Raw genomic sequence first — 21,415 nt, forward strand, 5'->3', positions numbered from 1 at the left:
GGAGGTGGCAAAACTTATTTCTCAAGGAAAAATAAGTATTTAAAAATGTAAATAATTTTTATAAAATTCGACATTTTAAAATTGGAAAAAAAGTACAGAATTTTTTTTTATGTAAAAACCCACGAAAGTATTTATTGAAGCAGTTAAGATTAATAAAATGCATGGATACTTACTTGGGCACATTAATGAACACAACGTTTTAAAATGAAAACAACTATTTATCAACTGTAGGTACTCTGTAAAAACAAATACAGATTACTTTAAAAGCTGTATCGAGATGAAGAAAAATACCGATTTAGAACTCCAACACCCTACAAAATACCGACACTTAAACTACATGCAAAGCAAGTTGCCCCATCTCTTGGTCAACTTCTTTAGCCGGTGTTGACACCCCAGTCAACAACACTTTCCATGCTGGGGTTTTTAAGCATTATAATGCTTAACGCTAAACTACAAGTATCAGAGTCAAACACGCTATGGGTTTCCGTTCTATCTACATATGTCCCGCGCACACATGCACGGTATAGTGCCAAGAAAGGAAGGAACAAGCAACGAGACTACAACTCCCAGCGGCCCCTGTCCAGGAAGAGGTTGCAAAATAAAGGCAGCCGGTGCTGGCAGACGCTGAGATGTCCAGGAAACCGTGGGAGAAAGTGCTGGCTTTGCTGAAGCTGGGGTAAAGTTCTTCGCACCCTGCCCGCACTCCACGAGCCCCACAGGGCGAAGGAAGGACGGTCCAGTCTGACCGGCTACCATTTTAGTTTCCATGGGCTTTTTCGTGCGACATGCTATCAGAAAGTTAGATGTTGCATCACTACTTTCATCTTTGCCGGCTGAGCAAAAACAGACCAGAAAGACTTGAAGTCGTTTTTTTTTAAATTATTATTTTTCTCCGCGTACTTTTCCAGTATGAAGATATAGAAGCGCTATATTTTTAAAGACATAATTGACAATACTGTGATATTGCTGAGGAAGATCCCGGGGGTTCGTGGTACGGTACTGCTGCTTAGCTGAGTCGGTCCCCAGCCGCAATGGAGACCGAGCCGCTGCTATCGCCGACCGTGCAACGGAGCTGGTGCGCCAACCCGGACTTCGAGGCGCCTGAGCTGGACGCCAAAGCCAGGACTTGCTCCTACTCTTCGTCGGGCTGCTCGGTGACGTGCGTGCTGGAGCCAGGTAATGTTCTGTGCGGGTGAGGTGCACATGGGTAAGGAGTTGATAGCGCCTAGTTGTGCTCAGGGTTGTTTCATTGCGCTTAATGAGAGCACTTGGGATCCCACACTTCCGAATTTGCAGTGGTGCCTTCCCCGAGGTCTCATACTATCTGCACTACGTGTGAGTAGTTCCTCCAGTACATATCTTTCTTTCGTGCTATTTGCATTTTTACTTTCCAAATGTCTTATTTTTGTATTTAAGTTTAAGGCACACTCTCCTAATATGTTGTGACTTTAATCTCTGCTGCGTCTCCTCTGCCGGCCCGTGGGCAGAGTCTCCTGCTCCGAGGAAGTATTCACCCCATCGCATCCTCAGTGGTTCTTTACTCCCGCCCTGTGACTTTACCACACGGCTGAGATAGGTGAGCCCCCCCAAAAAACCGGGAGAGATCCGAGCCAATGGCCTGGCTTGGCTCTAAAATCATGTGCACGAGCCGAGCCTTGAAAAATAATTGGTTCTAAAGCATGCAACACATACCATGTAAAATATGATGACCTCTTCATTTTTTCAGTGTATTGCTTTGACATGTGGGATCAGTGCTTAATTTGAGCCGGTGGTAATTTTGTGGACCGGCACTTCTTTTTCCTCATCTCACATTTATGGCGAGCAAGAGGGGAGGAAAACGTACAAAAGGAGAACGGTGAGGGAAGATATTTGCGGAAGTACATTAGGAACTGGGAAGAGTGAGTTAAAGGGGCAGGGAGTGATGATAGTGGAGTAAAGAGGCACCGAATACGCATCCTTACTTTTAGGCGGGTGGACATTTAATCAGCTGGCCACGGGCTTCTGAGCAGTGTTTTGGGCTGCGCTCAATCTTCTTACAAAATAAGCACTAATAGCTTTATCACACCACGATAATCCCTCGCTGAATTGAAGGTATTCATTACAAAGTAATAGTTGACAAAAAATCATACCCGCCTTTCCCCAGAAATGCCAATAGTGAACTGAGATGTGGGTTTGGTGACTCAGTGGACTAATGCACCCCCTGTGTTCGATCCCATGGTCAGGGTTTTCGAATCCCGGCGGGTGCACGCAGCCCTTCATCCTTCTGAAGTCGATAAAACTAGTACCGTTGATTTGGTAACAATAAACACCTGATATTCAGCGCCAGGTTATCCGTTGTCCTGCGTCCTCTTTGTGACCTGGATTCTTGTTTACATGCTGTAGCCTCATAGTTTTAGTTTATCTTCAGTTCCCGAGGCTTTGGCACAGAACACCTATTCTTGAACGTATGCATCTGAAGCTTCCATATGTCTCCGTGAAGAGGAAGCTGCGAGAAATATCCCGTCTCCTAGAATCCCACAATTTGGTTGCAGAGAAGCGAGCTTGATCCGAAATGTTGTGGTTTTACTTTGAGGGATCCCGCCTCTATATAGGCGTTTGATTCCCTTTGCCTGCTTACACGAAAGGCATTGTCTTAATTCTTGGCGCCTGCGATTAGTGTGGGTGGCGGCAGACAGACGTCACATGTGAGCTCGGCTCGTTTGGGCTCGAGTCTCCAAGAGTACCCTGGGCAGAGCCAGGCATCTGGCTCGAGCTTTTATGGGCTCGCCCACCTCTACCCTCCCCATGTCCAGTTCACTGCCCCTGAGCCGCCTCTGTGCTTCCACCCTGTGTGCTCTTAGGCACATCTTGGCTGCTGCCACCTGGTCCTTTTCGCCACATCTTTACAATATTATCCTCTTGAATGGCCCTATCATGCAGACGATTAGAGAGACTTCCCGTTTTTAGGTTTCGCCTCGTCGAAAGCTGCGCCGCAAAGCTTTTCGGCGCAGGCGAAATCTAATGTTACAACAGTGTGGCCTTCGTTCCGCCTCTTTCTTCCATTGGCTAGCTCCATAAATGGAAGCTAGCCATTGGAAGAGAGAACTGTCCGTCATTTCCCGAGGCGATTGGTGGGCGTTCTACCGATTCTTTCCCTCTCCGCAACCGCAACGTCATGAAGACGTGGCCACTGTGGGCGTGTACTCCCCCCCCCCCCCCGATGTTTGTGTTCATTGTTAGTCTTGTTACCTGTCCCGCTGGCTGTTTCCCGACCCCCCCCTCCCGCTGTCCGTGTTCCGTTAACCCCCCCCCCCTCCCGCTGTCCGTGTTTAATGCTTGTTTTTTTAGTTTTGTGTAGGTTGGAATTGTGGAAAACATTTAGGAACCACTGGTCATATTTCACCATTAGTGGCGCACCTCTGCAAGCTGCAGTTCAATGGGACTGACCCTCAAGTTTGACAAATTTACATGAGACATCTTTCTCCATCTACTTCCCCTTCTTTTATTAGGTCTCGCCTGTCAATGCGCATTGAGCAGAGCGAGACTATAGAGGCTTAAACAGAGCTTACCAACACTGGCGATTTGATGCAGTGCATGCGTACTTTTAACTCAATGCGCAAGCGCAATTAGTTAAAATGCGCGTGCACAGCATCAAATCGTCAGCTTGGTGGCGCCAGCAGCTCTTCCCGCTCCGCCCCCTGCTGCATCAAAGGCTATGCGCTCTGCCTCAGCCCAGCCATTCTCCTCCCCCTAATTACCCCCTGCTGCATCAAAGGCTTTTTCACGGCCGGCCGTGCTTTCAGTTTTCACGGCCGGCCGGCCGTGTCTTCTTCTTTTTTTTCTATATATTTTCCCTTCTCTCCTATTCACTCATAATCTCTCTCTCTCCCTTTCACTCGTACTCTCGTTTTCCGTCTATATCTGTCTGTCAGCCCTCTTTCTTTCTATAGTTCACCCTCGTTCTTTCTCGCTCTCATATTTATACAACTTGCTCGCTCCTCTGATTCTTCCCCCACTCTGTCCCTTCTTTTTTCTCTCCCTCAAGATACCCCCTACTCTCCTCGTATGTCGGTCTCTCTTCTTCTGTCCGTCTTCCCCCCCACCCCACCTCTCTTGTCCTGCCCTCGGTTATGTAAGAAGCTCTCCTTCTAATACTTTTACTTGGACAGTACTGGCACTTCTTAGAAACAATCGGGTATTTATTTATTTATTTCATGCAATTGTATATTGTTCTATTTCAGAGGGGTGGGGTTTCTTATTTCCTCTCCCTCGCTCTTGCCTTTGTTTGCCCCCCCCCCCCCCCCCGTCCTCCCTTCCTTGACCTCCGTCTTCAAGTGTATTGGTTGTAATTTATTCACGTTAATTAACCTTGTTTTTATTGTGGCTGCTATTTGTCACCTAACACTCCATCTAGGGACCAGCAGTAGTATTGCAGGCGTTAAAGCAGCTTTCAAAAGGGGCATCTATCTTCGTACACTGAGCACACTTAGTCAGCTCCAGTATTTAAGGAATACTCCACTACAGTGCACCTCCCAATCGTCGCGACTCCAACTCTATTTCTACCCCTTTACATACAGTTTATGGTCCGATGGAGAAATTAATAAAGAAAATTGCGGCTGCTATCAGAGAGTGGCAGCAGCAACTGGCAGCAAACCGCCTCACCCATAACTTGTTTTTTTTGGATTTACTTTAAGCTAGTGCCTTAATTAATACTTAAATGAAAGTTATTGTAATTTATAATTTGAAAAAAATTTAAAAGCCATTGTTATTTGTAAAATCAATTACTATTTCACCTCTGTTCTTGCATTTTCGTCATAATAAAATACACTGAACATATTCTTCACAAAAGTTATTTACAATAGTTTAAGCTATTGCTATTATAAATTACAAGAACTTTTATTTAAGTATTAATTATTTAAAAAAAATTAAAAGCCATTTGTATTTGTTTTATGAATACATGTAAGTCACGTACATACAAAACATGTTGCATTACAAATGCTATAGGTGTCCCATTTGAAAAAGTTAAAAGTATTGGCATTGTAAATGACAAAGATATTAATTTTGCTATTTTCAAGACCAACACAACATTTTTTTTTTCATTTACAAAACCAATACCTCCAACTTTTCTAATGCGAGACCTATTGCATTTCCAATGCTTGTTTGTGTACTGGCCTCCGCCCTCCGCCTGCTCCCCTGGTCTGCGCAGCTTTTGCCACGAGGGCTCCTGAGAGCGAGGACCGCAGCCGAACGTCACCTCCTCGTAGACAAGCCCTGTGCGCTCAGGCTCACATGCAATGGAACAAGCCAATCGGGTGGTTGGCAGGCCCTGCTAATCACTGGCCAATCAACGTGCATATCCTGATGGAACTTACATGAGAACGCTAGCTGATGATTGGGCAAGGTATTGTACACGTGCTGAAAACATTGTTATGACAGCATCATGGCGTGTTTTTTTAATGTATATAGAGCTTTAAATGCTCGGAGATCAAGTGCCTCCGCGCATATGCAAATATCTATGTACAGGCAGGTACTGTTGTACCACGGTGACCTCTCCTTTCACAGCCAATAAAGCAGCCTCCAAAGCCCCGAGGCTACTCGGAAGTCTCTGGTTTTCCTGGCAGGCACTAAAGCAATAAATTCAACAATGTGCTCACCCACACATTTTTTTGGGAATGCCGATGTTGGTGTGTTTGCGTAGTTGAATAAGTCATTGCCTTTTTTGTTAGTAATTTCACAAAAGGATTTTTCTAGTCTTTCTTTTTCCCTCCTGTATACGACTATTTATTTTGTCTTCTGTATCAGTGACCCGTCAAACACTACGCGAGGGGGAGGGGCCAAGCTACATCTCATCGAGGGGGTTCAAATGGGGCCCTCTACACTTTTCCCCTTTGTAGGGTTGGCGCTTGTACCGTCTTGGTTTGTGTGCGTGCGAGTGTGGGGTTGTTGCTACAGGGAAGGGAGTTTACCGTGCCCCACTGTGGCGTTTTTATACCATGCCAAATCTTATGTGTGTGTGCACAGGAGTATGTTGTGTCATCTGAGAGGGTGTTGTTCGGTGGCACTGCAAATGGAGCCTCGTACAGGGTATTTCGTAGGTCATCCAGAGGTTGAGGTGCATGGAAACAACTATGTGAACTTTAATGCTGAAAACAAAGTTTGTGACGTGGCATAAACTGCAACTATTTGGTTCCCCTTCACCTTGTGGTTAATTACAGATAAGATACAGCGCACATACCTTAAATGAAAAATAAAGTGTGTGTTACTAGGTAGTCGCCCAACTGAATCCTGATTGGGGCACTCGTAGAATAGTGGTAACCATTTAAAGCGCCTCGAGGTCCCAGCTAGTGACTGACAGCATTGTGCATGTGACAGTCATTATTTTTAAATTCTATTGCACACAGTATTAAAAAAAACACAGGCTAGCGCAACAGGTGCAGAGATTTAGGGGCATATTTATTAACTTTTATCTCAACAGCATCAAATCTGGGCGTAATTTATGATACTACCTCCTCTTTTAAACCTCAGATCAATGCTATTACTTCCTCTACTTTTCACACATTTATTTTATTTATTTTTATTTTATTTTTTAAACTTATATGGCGCAAACAGCTACCCAAGAAGGGTTTCCCGGCGCCTAAGAACACAGCATCATAGATGGAAAGAAAAAAAAAATAGCAGGGGTCGTTCAAGGTTACTGATCGAACAACCAGGTCTTTATCTCTTTACGGAACATGGGGAGACTTCCCTCCATTCGTATGTGAAGTGGTAATAAGTTCCATATAGTGGGACCGAGGTGGGAAAAAGATCTTCCTCCCATCCTGGAGAGCTTGAATCTAGGTATACAGAACTTTTCAGCTGATTTGGACCGTAGGTTTCTTGTAGGGATATAGGGGTGTGCTAGTGTCTGAAGATATTTAGGAGCAGTACCTGATTTGATTTTAAACATGTAGTTTAAGGCCTTAAATCTAATGCGATTTTCTACCTTCAACCAATGCAGTTCACGTAGATAGGGGGACACTCTGATGTTTTTTGGTATATGGCAGAGAAGTCGGGCAGCCGTATTTTGTACCAGCTGTAATCTTTTTATAACTGCCTTATTTGCCCCCAGGTACAAGATGTTCCCGTAGTCAAGCCGGGATGTGATTAAGGCATTGACTACTGTTTTTTGCGTGTGGACAGGCAGCATCCACAGGATCTTCTTGAGCCATTTTATGATGGTAAAGCAGAGACCCACTGCTTTGCTTGCCTGTTGCTTCATGGACAAAGTATTGTCCAGAATTACTCCCAAGTTTCTTGCATGAGGCACTTATCTTACGGATAATACTCCCTTTTATACCTCGGGATCTCCAAAAGACAGTTGTCTCCACCCTTGTCCTTTCTAGATTTGACTACTGTAATGCTTTCCGGGTCAACATACAGAAAGGTTTTCTTAGCAAACTGCAATTTCTTCGGAATATAGCAGCCCGTTTATTGACAGGGGCACCCAAACTACAGTCTGTTAAACAAGCTCTTATGTCTGTTCACTGGCCAGGCCACCCATGAAGAAACAAAATGTTTCCAGGACCCTCTGCGTCGCCTCCAGGGCCCCACACGACTCTGCTCCACTTTACATGTACGGTAATGGCCCAAAATATTGGTCCCATAAGCTCACATGGTACGCACCCATAAGACAACTCCGATCTAGCACTGTGTCACTGCTCACCCCTCTGTGAATACAAACCTCCAGAAATGGAGGTCGTGCCTTTTCCTTTCTTGCCCCCTCCTTCTGGAATAAAATGCCCTCGAACCTACGCACTACCTCAGAACACATCTGCTTTCTTAAAAAGCTGAAGACAAGGCTGTTTACAAGCTAAGCTGTCCTCCTCTCATCAGAGCCGTCTGCAAGCGCCATGAGACTCTTTGGCTGTGATATGTGCACGTTACAAATACCTCTGACTTGACTTGACTTTATCTTATGCACATGTTTAGAGACCTTCCCTCTGCAAAGCCAGTTTGCTGGAAACTCCTAGATTTAGGCTTTCCAGGTGGGGAGGTAGGACTTTTTTTCTTACACAACGGCCAAATTGTGGAACACCTTACCCATCCACCTGAAAAATCCCTTGGATCTGCTCCCGTTCAGAAAGGCCCTTTGAACCTGACCTTTCACCCTTCTGTCATGATCAGCACCGTCTGAGGGTTCTCTGCTGTTTCTTCTCTTGTAGCGCCTAGACGCATTAAGGCAGTAGCTCGCTCTCTTTCAATATAAAATCAAACCAAGACAGTGCAGCAGAAAGTTACTGCGCTATGTCACCAATGTACTTAGAGCTGATGCTGTTTTTTAGGTTTCGCCTGGCGTCCGCTGCGCAGCAGCGTTCGCGCAGGCGAAATCTTTTGAGAACAGTCTGGGGCTTTGTCCAGCCTCTCTGTTCCATTGGCTAGCTCCATAAATGGACGCTAGCCATTGGAACAGAGATGCGTCACTCATTCCCCGAGCAGATTCGTGGGCGTTCCGGCGATTTTTTTTTTTCGCTCTCCGCCACTCTGTGAACGTCATTGCGGCGGTGGGCGGATGTCTTTTTTTTTGGCCGTCATGTTTTGGTCATTTTCAAAGTGTCTTTGGAAGGGGTGGGCTACGCACTGAGGCCGCTGGCCGATGTCGGACGAGCTGCAGTCGTCAGGAGTCACCGCAGCAGTGTGGTGTCGGTTGCGAGCTGCAGACGGCAGGAGTCACCGCAGCGGGGGTGTACCTCTGTCCTTGCCTGGCTCTACTTCTGTGACTCTCCCTTGTCTGTGGACGCCTGAGCTTGTTTATGTTGTCGTGTTCGTGGCTGCAGTGAGTTCGTTACAGTTTCTGAGATATACGCAAACACGCTGTAGTGTTGGACGGCCTCTAGCTCAAAAAAATCACAAGGGGTTAAATCCATACAGTGAGCTACAATTTCGTCACGCAAACGTGAAGGTGGGCGTGTTATTACAGACCCTTAGCGTGATCGCCAAGGAGGAGCGCATTCTATGCATACATTGTGTATGTGGTTTTATAAGGCGCTCCTCTTTTTGTGATCAGTGAGCGCCTTGGCATATCGTTGATGGCTTTGCGTGTATGTTTTGGCCTCGTTCCTGCACTGTGCGGTGTGTGTCTGAAATTTGAATCGGGTGTCTCTTTTCCAGCCCCACTACGTGCCTACAAATCCGTGTGATACGCCTGTAGTAGCCATGAATTATTTGATGGCTGATAACAATAGCTGGCCTGGAGTCGGCGCCGCCTCCGGATTGGATGCAAAACATTGTAGTTTCTGGGCCTTTTTGGGAAGCCGGCGTGTGTGCAAAGGAAGGGAATTTCCTCGGCAGCCGCCGTAAATACCAAAGCGCAGCTATTATATGGCACGCGATATTGGGCAGTTTCTGAAAACTGCCTAATTTGGCTAGAAGTAACCGAGACACAGGTAACCACTTCGCTCATGCGGTCATTTATGGAGTTTGTTTTCAGGCTCCGTAGGCGACAGCCTTAAAAAGTCTAGATGGCATTGTGAAAAACACATTATACGCATTTTAGAACGTCAGTCTGGAAATTAATGAGAAATATAACCAGTCCTTCGAAATTAGGTACGATATGACCAGGGCCTCAAGAATTATGCGACCGGGGAGAACCAAATTATGTGGCAGGAAAAGGCAAATTATGCGGCATAATGCGCCACATTTTGTCATTGTATTAGTTTTAGTCTGTCGTTCTTACACTGATTAACATTGCCTGGCCAAAGGTTTCACCTCAATAATACTCGTTCAACATCCAAATATAGCAATAAGCAACAGAAAGGTGACTGACTAGTCGGCCATTGCGAAGGGCCACCCACTGTGTGGCAGCATTTGTAACCGTGTTTTACTAACTTTTGATTAGCTTGTGCTAGAAATAGTTTTTTTTTGTTAAAATCTGCTGATTATACAACCGATTTGGATCATGGAGCAAATCCAAAGTTATGCGGACACTGCATCAGTCACAAAATCGCACAATTCCAGTGGCCCTTGCTATGACTGTATTATGTAAGTCGGTGGGACCTTGGAGCTTTAAAATGTAGTGAACATTTTATGGGGGGGGACGACTTTACAATACGGAGAACGTTTTCTTCTTTCATAGCTAAGGGTGTAAATTAATATAATCTATGAAGTATGTGTTATGGAGTAATCTAAATGGCAGTTTTTACGTCTCACATAAAACAGCGCATGCTCTATTGCATGCACGAGATAGTGTAGGAGCCTGCCTACTGCTTACCATTTGTGGGCTTGTCACTCTTGCTGTCTTGCATTTGGCCAGCGCGAGCTGGCTTCACTTCTTTTGTGTGGCTCATAGACCAAGTAATGATTGCTTTGTCTTGTTTAGTATCCTTCCACTGGTCTGCTACTATTTTTCTCTTCTACTTTCATCTTTCTGTCTTGTTTCTTTTTTCTTCTTTTCATCATGTTGATGTTTTTCTTTCCGTCGTTGTGCTGCTCATTGTCGGTGTTGCTCCCTCCTGTTGTCTGTACTACTGCTTCCCTCCCTTGCTCCCTCCCACCCTCCCGTGGTCCATGCTGCTGCTCCCTCATTCCTTCTTTCCCTCCCTCCCACCCTCCCGTTGTCCATGCTGTAGCTTCCCCCTCCCACCATCCTGTTGTCCATGCTGCAGCTTCCCACCTCCCACCATCCTGTTGTCCATGCTGCAGCTTCCCTCCCGTTGTCCATGCTACTGCTTAGCGTCCCTACCACCCTTCCGATTTCCATGCTGATGCTTCCCTCCCTTACACCCTACTGTAGTCCATGCTGCTGCTTAAATCCCCCCACCCTCCCGTTGTCTATGCTGCTGCTTCCCGCCCACATTCCAGTTGTCCATGCTGCTGCTTAAATCCCTCCACCCTCCTGTTGTCTATACTGCTGCTTCCCTCCCTCCAACCCGCCTGTTGTCCATGCTGCTGCTTTCCTCCCACCCTCCTGTTGTCCATGCTGCTTCTGTCCCTCAAGTTTTCCTTGCTGCTGCTTCCCTCCCTTCAGTTGTCTATGCTGCTGCTTTCCTCCCTCACACCCTCCAGTTGTCCATGCTGCTGCTTCCCTCCCTCATACACTCAGGTTGTCCATGCTGCTGAAAGCATACTTCCCCGCCCCCCTCCCGCTGTCCGTGTGCCCGTTCCCGCCCCCTCCCGCTGTCCGTGTGCCCGTCCCCCCCCCCTCCCGCTGTCCGTGTGCCCGCCCCCCCCCCTCCCGCTGCCCGTGTCTCCTGGATGTGCAGTGGATTGCAGTTCACAGCACTTGCCTGGCCCAGTGTACTGTAGTGATGACTGTGTATGGTCGGTGACAGCTGGCTGTGTAATTGGACTATAGGTGACAGCTGTACTGTGGACGGCGGGTAAGTGTGCTGCTTATGACGATTGATTGTGCACTGTTGGAAGCTGGTTGGGAACAGTTACTGTAGGCAACTCCTAGTCGTACATTTTACAGGTGACAGCTGGCTGTGCGGTGTACTAGGAGTAACATCTGTCTGCACAGTGGTTGTCATCCAGCTGTGCATACTATGATATGGGTGACACATGGATGTACATAAAGTTAAGTAACAACTGCTTGCATTGTACAGTGCATAGCAGGATCCTGTGCAAAAATAGTAACAACTGGTTGTCCACCGCGTAGAAAAGTTAGCAAGAGCCGGCTGTAGTTTGCTGTAAGTCACACCTGGATTTGCGTGTATCATGTATGACAATTGGATTTGGTCAGTTTGCGACAGATAGCGAGCAGTTTACTGTATGTGATTGCATTCTGTTTTGTACTCTAGGTTGATGTGCGTAATGCCCCGTGGCTGTAAGCGGAGTGCTCAGTATGACACAGATGTCGGCGTGCTCAGAAAAGTATTGTGGTTGGCAGCTAGGTTTTTGTTTTCCAGCTGGTGGAGCTGATTTTGCACTGTGTATCGTGGGTGACGGGCCTGGGCATGCAGTGTGTTTTGGTATAAAGCTTCATGTGTAGGGTATGGTCGTTGAACTGCACATCATATGCTATATAGGTGAGTGCTTGCAGTGTATTTTGGTGACCTAGGTCTATTCAGTATAGGTCACATAACAGAGTGCTTACAATATGTGAACGAGCTAGGGTGAATATATACGTACAAAATAAGCATGTATTCTTTACAGTGTGCAGCTGCCTGCAAATGTGTACTCATTACAGAGCGTTGGTGCACAGTCCTCAACTTATTTTCTGTACTGTGCGTGTTGGGGCTCTGTGCGTGTTGGGGCTCTGTGCGTGTTGGGGCTCTGTGCGTGTTGGGGCTCTGTGCGTGTTGGGGCTTCGTCTGTGTGGCTAGCTTTTTTTTGTAGGTGGCTCTGTGTGTGGGTGGCTCTGTGTGTGGGTGGCTCTGTGTGTGGGTGGCTCTGTGTGTGGGTGGCTCTGTGTGTGGGTGGCTCTGTGTGTGGGTGGCTCTGTGTGTGGGTGGCTCTGTGTGTGGGTGGCTCTGTGTGTGGGTGGCTCTGTGTGTGGGTGGCTGTGTGTGTGGGTGGCTGTGTGTGTGGGTGGCTGTGTGTGTGGGTGGCTGTGTGTGTGGGTGGCTGTGTGTGTGGGTGGCTCTGTGTGTGGGTGGCTCTGTGTGTGGGTGGCTCTGTGTGTGGGTGGCTCTGTGTGTGGGTGGCTCTGTGTGTGGGTGGCTCTGTGTGTGGGTGGCTCTGTGTGTGGGTGGCTCTGTGTGTGGGTGGCTCTGTGTGTGGGTGGCTCTGTGTGTGGGTGGCTCTGTGTGTGGGTGGCTCTGTGTGTGGGTGGCTCTGTGTGTGGGTGGCTCTGTGTGTGGGTGGCTCTGTGTGTGGGTGGCTCTGTGTGTGGGTGGCTCTGTGTGTGGGTGGCTCTGTGTGTGGGTGGCTCTGTGTGTGGGTGGCTCTGTGTGTGGGTGGCTCTGTGTGTGGGTGGCTCTGTGTGTGGGTGGCTCTGTGTGTGTGTGTGTGGGTGGCTCTGTGTGTGTGTGTGGGTGGCTCGGTGTGTGTGTGTGGGTGGCTCGGTGTGTGTGTGTGGGTGGCTCGGTGTGTGTGTGTGGGTGGCTCGGTGTGTGTGTGTGGGTGGCTCGGTGTGTGTGTGTGGGTGGCTCGGTGTGTGTGTGTGGGTGGCTCGGTGTGTGTGTGGGTGGCTCTCTGTGTGTGTGGGTGGCTCTCTGTGTGTGTGCGTGTGGGTGCAAATGCAATAGGTCTCGCATTTGCGAGAGTAAGCTATTGACATTGTAAATGACTGCCATTTATTTATCTGTTTTCAAAACCAACACATAAATAAAACATTTGTCATTTACAATGCCAATAGCTCTAACTTTTACAAAGGCGAAACCATTGCATTGTAAATGCTTGTTTTTTCTCCCTGCACTGGCACACTTTAGGCTGACATTCCCCAATGCACACGCCCTTGCGTCATAGCTCAAGGGTGTTTGTGTGTGCTGTCAAGCATAGGTTTGTACTAGAAAAATATTCTTTCAGTACTACAGTGCTTAGGCCTAGTTGATCACTTTCCCACTCAATCAATCAATCAGTGACACTTATATAGCGCGCTAACTACCCGTAGGGTCTCAAGGCGCTGGGGGGGGTGCCGCTACTGCTCGAACAGCCAGGTCTTCAGCTTCTTCCTGAAGGCGAGGTGGTCTTGGGTCAGGCGCAGGTCGGGAGGGAGGGAGTTCCAGGTCTTGGCGGCCAGGTAGGAGAAGGACCTTCCTCCCGTAGTCGCTCTTCGGATGCGGGGGACGGCGGCGAGGGCGTGGTTGGCTGATCGGAGGTGGCGGTTGGGCGCGTAGAAGTTGATTCGGCTGTTGAGGTAGCTCGGACCCTGGTCGTGTAGGGCTTTGTGTGCGTGGGTGAGGAGGCGGAAGGTGATTCTTTTGTTGACGGGGAGCCAGTGGAGGTCTCTCAGATGTCCGGTGATGTGGCTGGTTCGTGGGATGTCGAGGATGAGTCTGGCTGAGGCGTTCTGGATCCGCTGGAGTCTCTTCTGGAGCTTGGCGGTGGTACCGGCGTAGAGGGCGTTGCCGTAGTCCAGTCGGCTGGTGACGAGGGCCTGGGTGACGGTCTTCCTGGTCTCGGAGGGGATCCACCAGAAGATCTTACGTAGCATGCGTAGGACATTGAAGCACGCCGAGGAGACGTTGTTGACTTGCCTGGTCATGGAGAGGGAGGAGTCCAGGATGAAGCCCAGGTTGCGTGCATGGTCTGTCGGTTTGGGTGCGGTGCCCAGGGCGGGAGGCCACCAGGAGTCGTCCCAGGCGGAGGGTGAAGAGCCCAGGATGAGGACCTCCGTCTTGTCAGAGTTCAGTTTCAGGCGGCTGGTCGTCATCCACTCGGCTACCTCTTTCATCCCTTCGTGCAGGTTGGCTCTGGCGGAGGCGGGGTCGTTGGTCAGGGAGAGGATCAGCTGGGTGTCGTCGGCGTAGGAGATTATGCTGAGGTTGTGTTTGCGTACGATGGCTGCGAGGGGGCTCATGTAGACGTTGAAGAGGGTGGGGCTCAGAGATGACCCTTGGGGGACGCCGCAGATGACTTCGGAGGCTTCTGACTTGTACGGTGGTAGGCGGACTCTCTGTGTTCTTCCGTCGAGGAAGGAGATGATCCATTCCAGCGCCTTGTCCTGGATTCCGACGTTGCTGAGGCGCTGTACTAGGGTGCGGTGGCAGACAGTGTCGAATGCCGCGGAGAGGTCTAGGAGGATGAGGGCCGCTGTTTCTCCATTGTCCATCAGGGCTCGGATGTCATCGGTGGCGGCGATGAGGGCGGTCTCGGTGCTGTGATTGGCTCGGAAGCCTGACTGTGAGGGGTCGAGGGATCCGTTCGTCTCGAGGAAGGCGGCCATCTGCTTGTTGACGGTCTTCTCGATGACTTTGGCTGGAAACGGGAGGAGCGAGATGGGGCGGTAGTTCTTGAGTTCAGTGGGGTCCGCTGTTGGTTTCTTGAGGAGAGCGCTGAGTTCGGCGTGTTTCCAGCTCTCAGGGAAGGTGGCGGTGTCGAAGGAGGTGTTGATGATGTCCCGCAGGTGGGGTGCGATGACAGCGTCGGCCTTGTTGAAGACGTGGTGAGGGCAGGGGTCGGTCGGTGATCCGGAGTGGATGGAGTTCATTGTGCGTTTGGTGTCTTCGGTGCTGATCGGGGTCCAGGCGTGGAGGGTGGTGGTGGGGGGTGGTTGTTCGGTCATGGTGTGCGTTGGTTGGTTGTTGAAGCTGTTGTGTATGTCCGAGATCTTGCTGTGGAAGTATGAAGCGAGGGAGTTGCAGAGGTCTTGCGATGGGGTGATGTCGTTGTTTCCTGCGCTGGGGTTGGCGAGCTCTTTCACGATGTTGAAGAGCTCCTTGCAGTTGTGTGCGTTGTTGTCCAACCGGTCCTTGAATGCTGTTTTCTTGGCGGCGCGGATCAGCTGGTGGTGCTTCCGGGTGGCAAGCTTGAGGGAGGTACTGTTGTCCGGTGTAGGTTCCCTTCTCCAGACTTTCTCGAGGGCTCGGCAGTTCTTCTTGGAGCTCTTGAGTTCGTCGGTGAACCACGGGGCTTTCTTGCTGCCGGGTCTGCTGGGCGGGGTCCTCAGCGGGGGGAGCTCGTCCGCGCAGTTGCTGATCCACTTCGTGAGGTTGTCGGCGGCCTGGCTGGGGTTCGCTGAGCTGGCAGGAGGGTGCTGGCTCAGGGAGGTGGCGAGCTGGTCTGCTGTGATCTTGTTCCAGCTTCTGCGGGCGGCCTGTTGCTGGTGGCGGTGGGTCGTCGTTCTCGTGAAGGTGAAGTGGACGCAGCTGTGGTCCGTCCATTGAAGCTCTGTGGCGTGGCTGAAGTCGATGTCTGGGCTGGAGGAGAAGACTGCGTCCAGTGTGTGTCCGGCGAGGTGGGTGGGGGTGGACACCAGTTGCTTGAGTCCAAGATTGGCGAGGTTGTCGAGCAGAGTGCTGGTGTTGCGGTCGTTGTTGTTCTCCAGATGGAAGTTGAGGTCGCGTAGGAGGATGTAGTCAGCGGAGGGGAGGGCATGCGGGCTGACGAAGTCGGCGATGTCCTCGCTGAATTGTGTGCGTGGTCCCGGGGGTCGGTAGATCAGGGTGCCTCTGAGGGTGGTGTTCGGGCTGGTGTGGATCTGGAAATGCAGGTGTTCGGCGGTGGTCAGGGTGTTGTCGGTGCTGGTCGTGAGACGGATGGTGTTCCTGTGGATGATGGCGATGCCTCCTCCCATCTGGTTGGTGTTGCGGTCCCTCCGGACGATCTTGTAGCCCTCTGGGATAGCGATGGCGATGTCGGGGGCTGAAGAGGCGTTCATCCAGGTCTCCGTGAGGAAGGCGACGTCAGGGGCTGTGGCGTCTAGAAGGTTCCAGAGTTCGATGGCGTGTCTGTGGACGGAGCGGGTGTTGAGCAGGATGCACTTGAGGTGGGTGCTGCTGGCGTACGACTTGGTGGGTGCTGGTGCTAGGCAGGTCCGGATGCAGGTGAACTTGCAGGCGTGGCAGCTGAAGGGTCCGTGGGTGCGCCGTGGGGTGGCTTGATGGCATTCTGGGAGTCGGCCGGTGTTGAGTGCGATGAGGGTGGCGGCGGAGTACGTCAGGCGGGTCGGCCGGGGTCTTCGGGGGCCAGGGGTCCTGGCACTGGGCGCGGTCCAGGCGCGGACGGGCTTACCTTTGGCGCGCCTTCGGCGCACAATCGGCGCGCCCGCTGCGCGTTCGCACGGTCGCCATTTAAGGCGAAGTGCGCGGGTGGGCGGAGCAGCTGGGAGGCGGGAGCGGGGAGGGAACAGAAGAGAAAAGGGGCGGGGCCAAAGGCGGTGGCGGGAAGCGGGAGCGGAGGGCGGCGATCAATCAGGAAGGAGACTGGGCACGGCACAGAGGCTACAATGAAATAAACAGGCACAAATTACGGGCAAAACAAAGAAAAACAGCTAAATACACGAACAGACGGCAGAAACAAACCAGCACAAATTACGGGCAAAACAAGGAAAAACAGCTAAATACACGAACAGACGGCAGAAACAAACAAGCACAAATTACGGGCAAAACAACTGGAAAACCAGGGGGGAGCGACCACGGCGTCAGCGAGGCCGGCGGCGAGGCAGAAGGCAGGCAGAGGGAAACACACGCAGCAGCTGGTGGCCGTGCGGCGCGGGGGTGTCCCACAACCACTCTGTCGGTGTGCTGTGCAGCACACATGAAAAGTTTGGAACTTTAAGAGAATTTCTTCGACTTCTAGCCAGCAAACTCAACCATTTGTGCCGGTTTGCGTCATAACATGTGTATTTGTAATGCACAAACGTACCCAGAAGGGTATCTTGGCACTGAATAACAGATGTTTGTTACCCTACTTAATGCTACTCAGATCGCACAATAAACTTCTCATTTCACAGAATTACCTTTTCTGGGAACTGGCAACAAAGGGTCGTCCTGTTCATTGCATTAAATTGGCAGGTACTTGCATGTACTGCATACCAGCACTTCTTATTTTGATCCCTTTACGTACCAGCACTTCACCACCACCAAGGAGTGTCCGATAGCCTGTTTATTGCTTGGGCTGCTGAGGATGACGCTGTTGAGTGGAGCCAGTCTTTAGGACACTGGGTGCCACAGAGTCTCTGTAGCCCTGTGCTGAGCTGCTGCTGAACCATTTAGCAGTGGGTAATTTGCATTACATATATCAACCCGTTAAGGTGCTAGTAGGAATCCCAATACCTAGAGGGTTTGAGAGGTAATTATAACCAGAGTATATCCTCCCTAAGAAGTATACTAATCACAAAAAAATACTCCAATTGACCACGTAGGACCGGAACCTGAATAGGTTAAAATGCTGGGTGACTGCTCAAATTGAAGACCACCCACATTATCTCTCCGGTCCTGTGTAAAACGGTCCACTTCCCCGAATTGGATGTAGTCTGGCAGATGACACACACTAACATTTTACATACCATGAGGAGTAGCTTCTCTGCCCTTGCTTCACTGATAGGATAGGGACCTCCCATCCTTTAGTTCCCACACATAGGGGGTCAGTCTTGCCCTGAAGAAAGTCCAGGACCTTTATGGCCACTACGGGCTGAAACATGTCGGCACTAGGGTCTTAGGACCATAATACTCCAACAAAGATCCAAATTTAGATATTTTTAATTACCCAGACAGACCCAAGAAGAAAGGGAAACCGGGGATCTGCCTGAGGTATTTTTTCTTTAACCCTTCCGCTGCGGCGGCAAATCCGCCGCAGCGCTAAGGGGCGGGGGCGGGACGCGCGGCGTTCCGACGCTTATGACGGAACCGCTCCATCACGCTCCTCGGGTGGGCTGTGCTTGTGACGGAGCGGTTCCGTCACGGCCCCGCCTGCTCAGTAGAACGCGCTGCGCAGGCGTGAAATCAGTGCCGCGAGCGAGCCGTGACGGAACCGCTACGTCACCAGCACAGCCCACCCGAGGGGCGTGACGAAGCGCTTCCGTCATAAGCGTGGGAGGGGTTAAACCCCCCTGTCTCCTGTGTATCAAAACAGCTCCCAACACTGTGGTTGAGCCTACCCTGACTTTTAGGGGTCAGGGTGACCCAATATGAGGGCATGACACCGCTAGGGTGTGTGAGGGCAATTAAAACAAAAATAGTTTTTTCCCCACATGCATGGTTGGGTTAGGTACAACCTTTCACTAAAGAGTTTCCCCCCCCCCCCTATTTATTTGGTCCCATACTTCGGGCTCATTTGCATTACGCCTGGCGTATTCAGGTGCATGGGCGGCTCTTCCGTTGGAGCGGAGGAGCATCACCCGACTTAAAACCCGCCCACCCCAATAACTCATGAAAAAATAAAATGATGATTTATTATCATTTTATTTTTCATCCTCGTCCCAAGGAAGGCGTCAGGACATGGCGGGGTCGCTGCGGAGTCACAGCAGCAGGGTGGAGGGTGTGTTGTCAATGCTCTTATGTTTAAAGTACCCATGTCTTTTTGGCTGTTTCTTGATATGGCCAGCCACATGTGCACTTTAAACATCTCTAACCCAGCTGTTTTAAGACAGCTAGGTAAGTTAGTGCAGGCCTCAGGATGCTGTGGAGCGCCGAGTGAGGCCATTCCTTCCAATCAGGGTAGTGCTCTCACAGCAAGAAAGCAGTGCCCCGACGCCTGATTGGTCAAGGGAGTTCCTAGCTCCAGTTCCAGTGGAGGCCTGTAGCAGAAGACGTCAGTAAGTTGTTTTTTTTTTTTGTTTTTTTTTTTTGGGCCTTTCCCATTCTCCCTATAGAAACCAGCCACTACTGTTCTGGTGCTGGGAATTTCAACAACACGCTGTGTTTGACGGAGCAGTCAGTGCACTGTAACTCACAATCACACTATCGTGTGATTTTGGCCACACACCGTCATCCAGGCAGCCCATTGAGAGGGGAATTTAGAAAGCCGCAAGAGGTAAGTAGTTAAGACATGCTTTTTATCCTCCGGGAGCCTTATGATGAGTATCTCTCCGCTTGTGTGAGTGTTTATATGCAGTTGCGGCTGTTATGACACGCGGGGGGGTCGCTTGGGGAGGGGGGTCGGATGGGGAGTGGCATTGTAATTTAATAATAATAAAAAAAAAAATACTAGCTGCTTGCTGGGTCCTGTGTCGTCTCTGCTTCTCTCCTACCTTCGGCAAGAACAGGAAGCAGGCAGCCAGGGTCCCACCCCCAAGCAATCACAACACTGCAAGGAGCATTGTGATGGGTCGTGACACCGCCCAGCCCGGGGCTAAAGGCCTGCCCATGTTATCCATGTAGGCTGCATTGCAGTTTGCATGGAGAAGGGCAGAGTGTGCATGACTGGTTTGGTCGGCCCCACAGGGGCGCACTCAGAAGTGGGCACACCACTCCTCCCCAGCCCTGCTCGCAGGGCAACCCTGCCCACCTGCCTGCAACCAAACCCTCTGCTTTCTCGCAGTGCGAGAAGTAGAAACATAAAATGGTAGTTTATACCTTTTTATGTTTGTGCTTTTCGCACTGCGAGTAAGCAGAGGGGCAATGCTTCTCCGCCCTAGTGGAGGAGCCGCCCCAGTTTATATGTGTGATAGAGGATGGGTGCGAATCTTGACACTCTCGAAAGGTATTTAAAAATAATGTGTGGATTGCTTTTTGTGTGCCTGTCTGCTTGTGCCTCTGTGAGTGCGCACACAAGAATACACACATTTTGTGCACAATGCAAAAAACAGTGTGTAATCACGTAGCTCACATATAACCTAACCAGAAAACTTTATTATAACATGATTTTGGAATGTTGGTGGCGTGTTGGTATGTACTGCAAGTGACGCAGCCCTGTCAAGTTTTCGAGATCCTTATATGATTTGCTGCTTCAGTCCAGATTTCAAGTTCAGGTCTTTTCTTTGAATTCTGGGACTTGCAGATTATGTGTTCCAATATAAAACTGGACTGCAAGTCTGAGAATTAAAGAAAAATCCTGGCCTGGACCAGCACATCACACATGGACCTGGGAAAGCGGGAGCTCTGCTGAAGTAGAAGTCATTATTAATGCTTCTATTCCACCCTCTCTCACCAGATGCCAGTGGTGCGCTGACCAGTACCCCGATAGTACTAGCTGTGCTAACACGAGGTTGGCTTTATTATAATAATAATAATAATAATAATAATATTAATAATAATCCACATTTGTAAAGCGCACAATCACCCGTAAGGGTCTCTAGGCGCTGGGTGCCGTCGGGAAGATTAAGCAAGCTATTGCCCAGAGTCACATGGTGCTGGGCTAATCTGCCGCCGGTGCCGGATATTGAACCGTGATCCCCAGATTCCAGAGTCAGTCACCCTAAATGCGGCGCCACACCTCTTTATTGCGAGGTTTAGCCCCTTCGCCGCGGGGCTAATTCCCCCGCGGCACGGGGGAGGGGGGCCGTGCACGATGACGCGGTGTTCGTGGCGAGGTCAACTCGTCACGAGGCACAGTGGAGCTGTGCTCATGACTCCGCCTACACAGTGGGACGCCCCGCACAGGAGGGGAATTAAACCCCGCGTGAGCGTTCCGCGGCAGTTATGACAAGCTCAGCTCATCATGAGCACAGCTCCACTGTGCCTCCTGACGAGCTGAGCTTGTCATAAGCGCCGAAGTGGTTAGAGACACCTTCCCTTCAGGTTAAGGGCCTCTAACCAGCAGGACTGCACACAACTCTTTCTTCTGATATCTAAGGTAGAAGACTTCCACATGTCACCTTGTAAACAAAGGCACACTTTCACACCCTACTCAGTGTGCAGCTACATCCAGTCTGGGCCTCTGCAGGGGGTTGGCCCTCCACTGCTGGGTGCTCTCAAATTCAAAACCAGAGAAGAGAACTAGAGATGTTCTATTGGTTAATTTAATTAATGTAAATACATGTTGGTGCATCGGAAGTACCCATGTCAATATACAGTGCTGGCCCAGTCCACCTAAATACACAGTGGGCGGCCAAGATCACGCCGCGTTCTGTCAGTATCACACAGCGGGGCCCTCCTGTACACAACACACAGACCCAATAGGACGTAGCGCTTGTCCA

At 50.0% G+C, this 21,415-nt stretch overlaps 1 protein-coding gene across 1 annotated transcript in view; it reads left to right on the forward strand.

Moving 5' to 3' along the window:
- The first annotated feature begins 576 nt into the window (after window positions 1-576).
- TPCN2 (two pore segment channel 2) overlaps window positions 577-21,415 on the forward strand; it is a 228,681-nt gene continuing 207,842 nt past the window's right edge. Inside the window, exon 1 of the mRNA XM_078684245.1 lies at window positions 577-1,176. Within this exon, the coding sequence (XP_078540371.1) occupies window positions 1,032-1,176 (145 nt within the window). The 5' untranslated portion in view covers window positions 577-1,031. The remainder of the gene's footprint in view (window positions 1,177-21,415) is intronic.

Source organism: Lissotriton helveticus, chromosome 3_2 (assembly GCF_964261635.1).
Source record: "Lissotriton helveticus chromosome 3_2, aLisHel1.1, whole genome shotgun sequence".
In the NCBI taxonomy this organism is placed as follows: domain Eukaryota; kingdom Metazoa; phylum Chordata; class Amphibia; order Caudata; family Salamandridae; genus Lissotriton; species Lissotriton helveticus.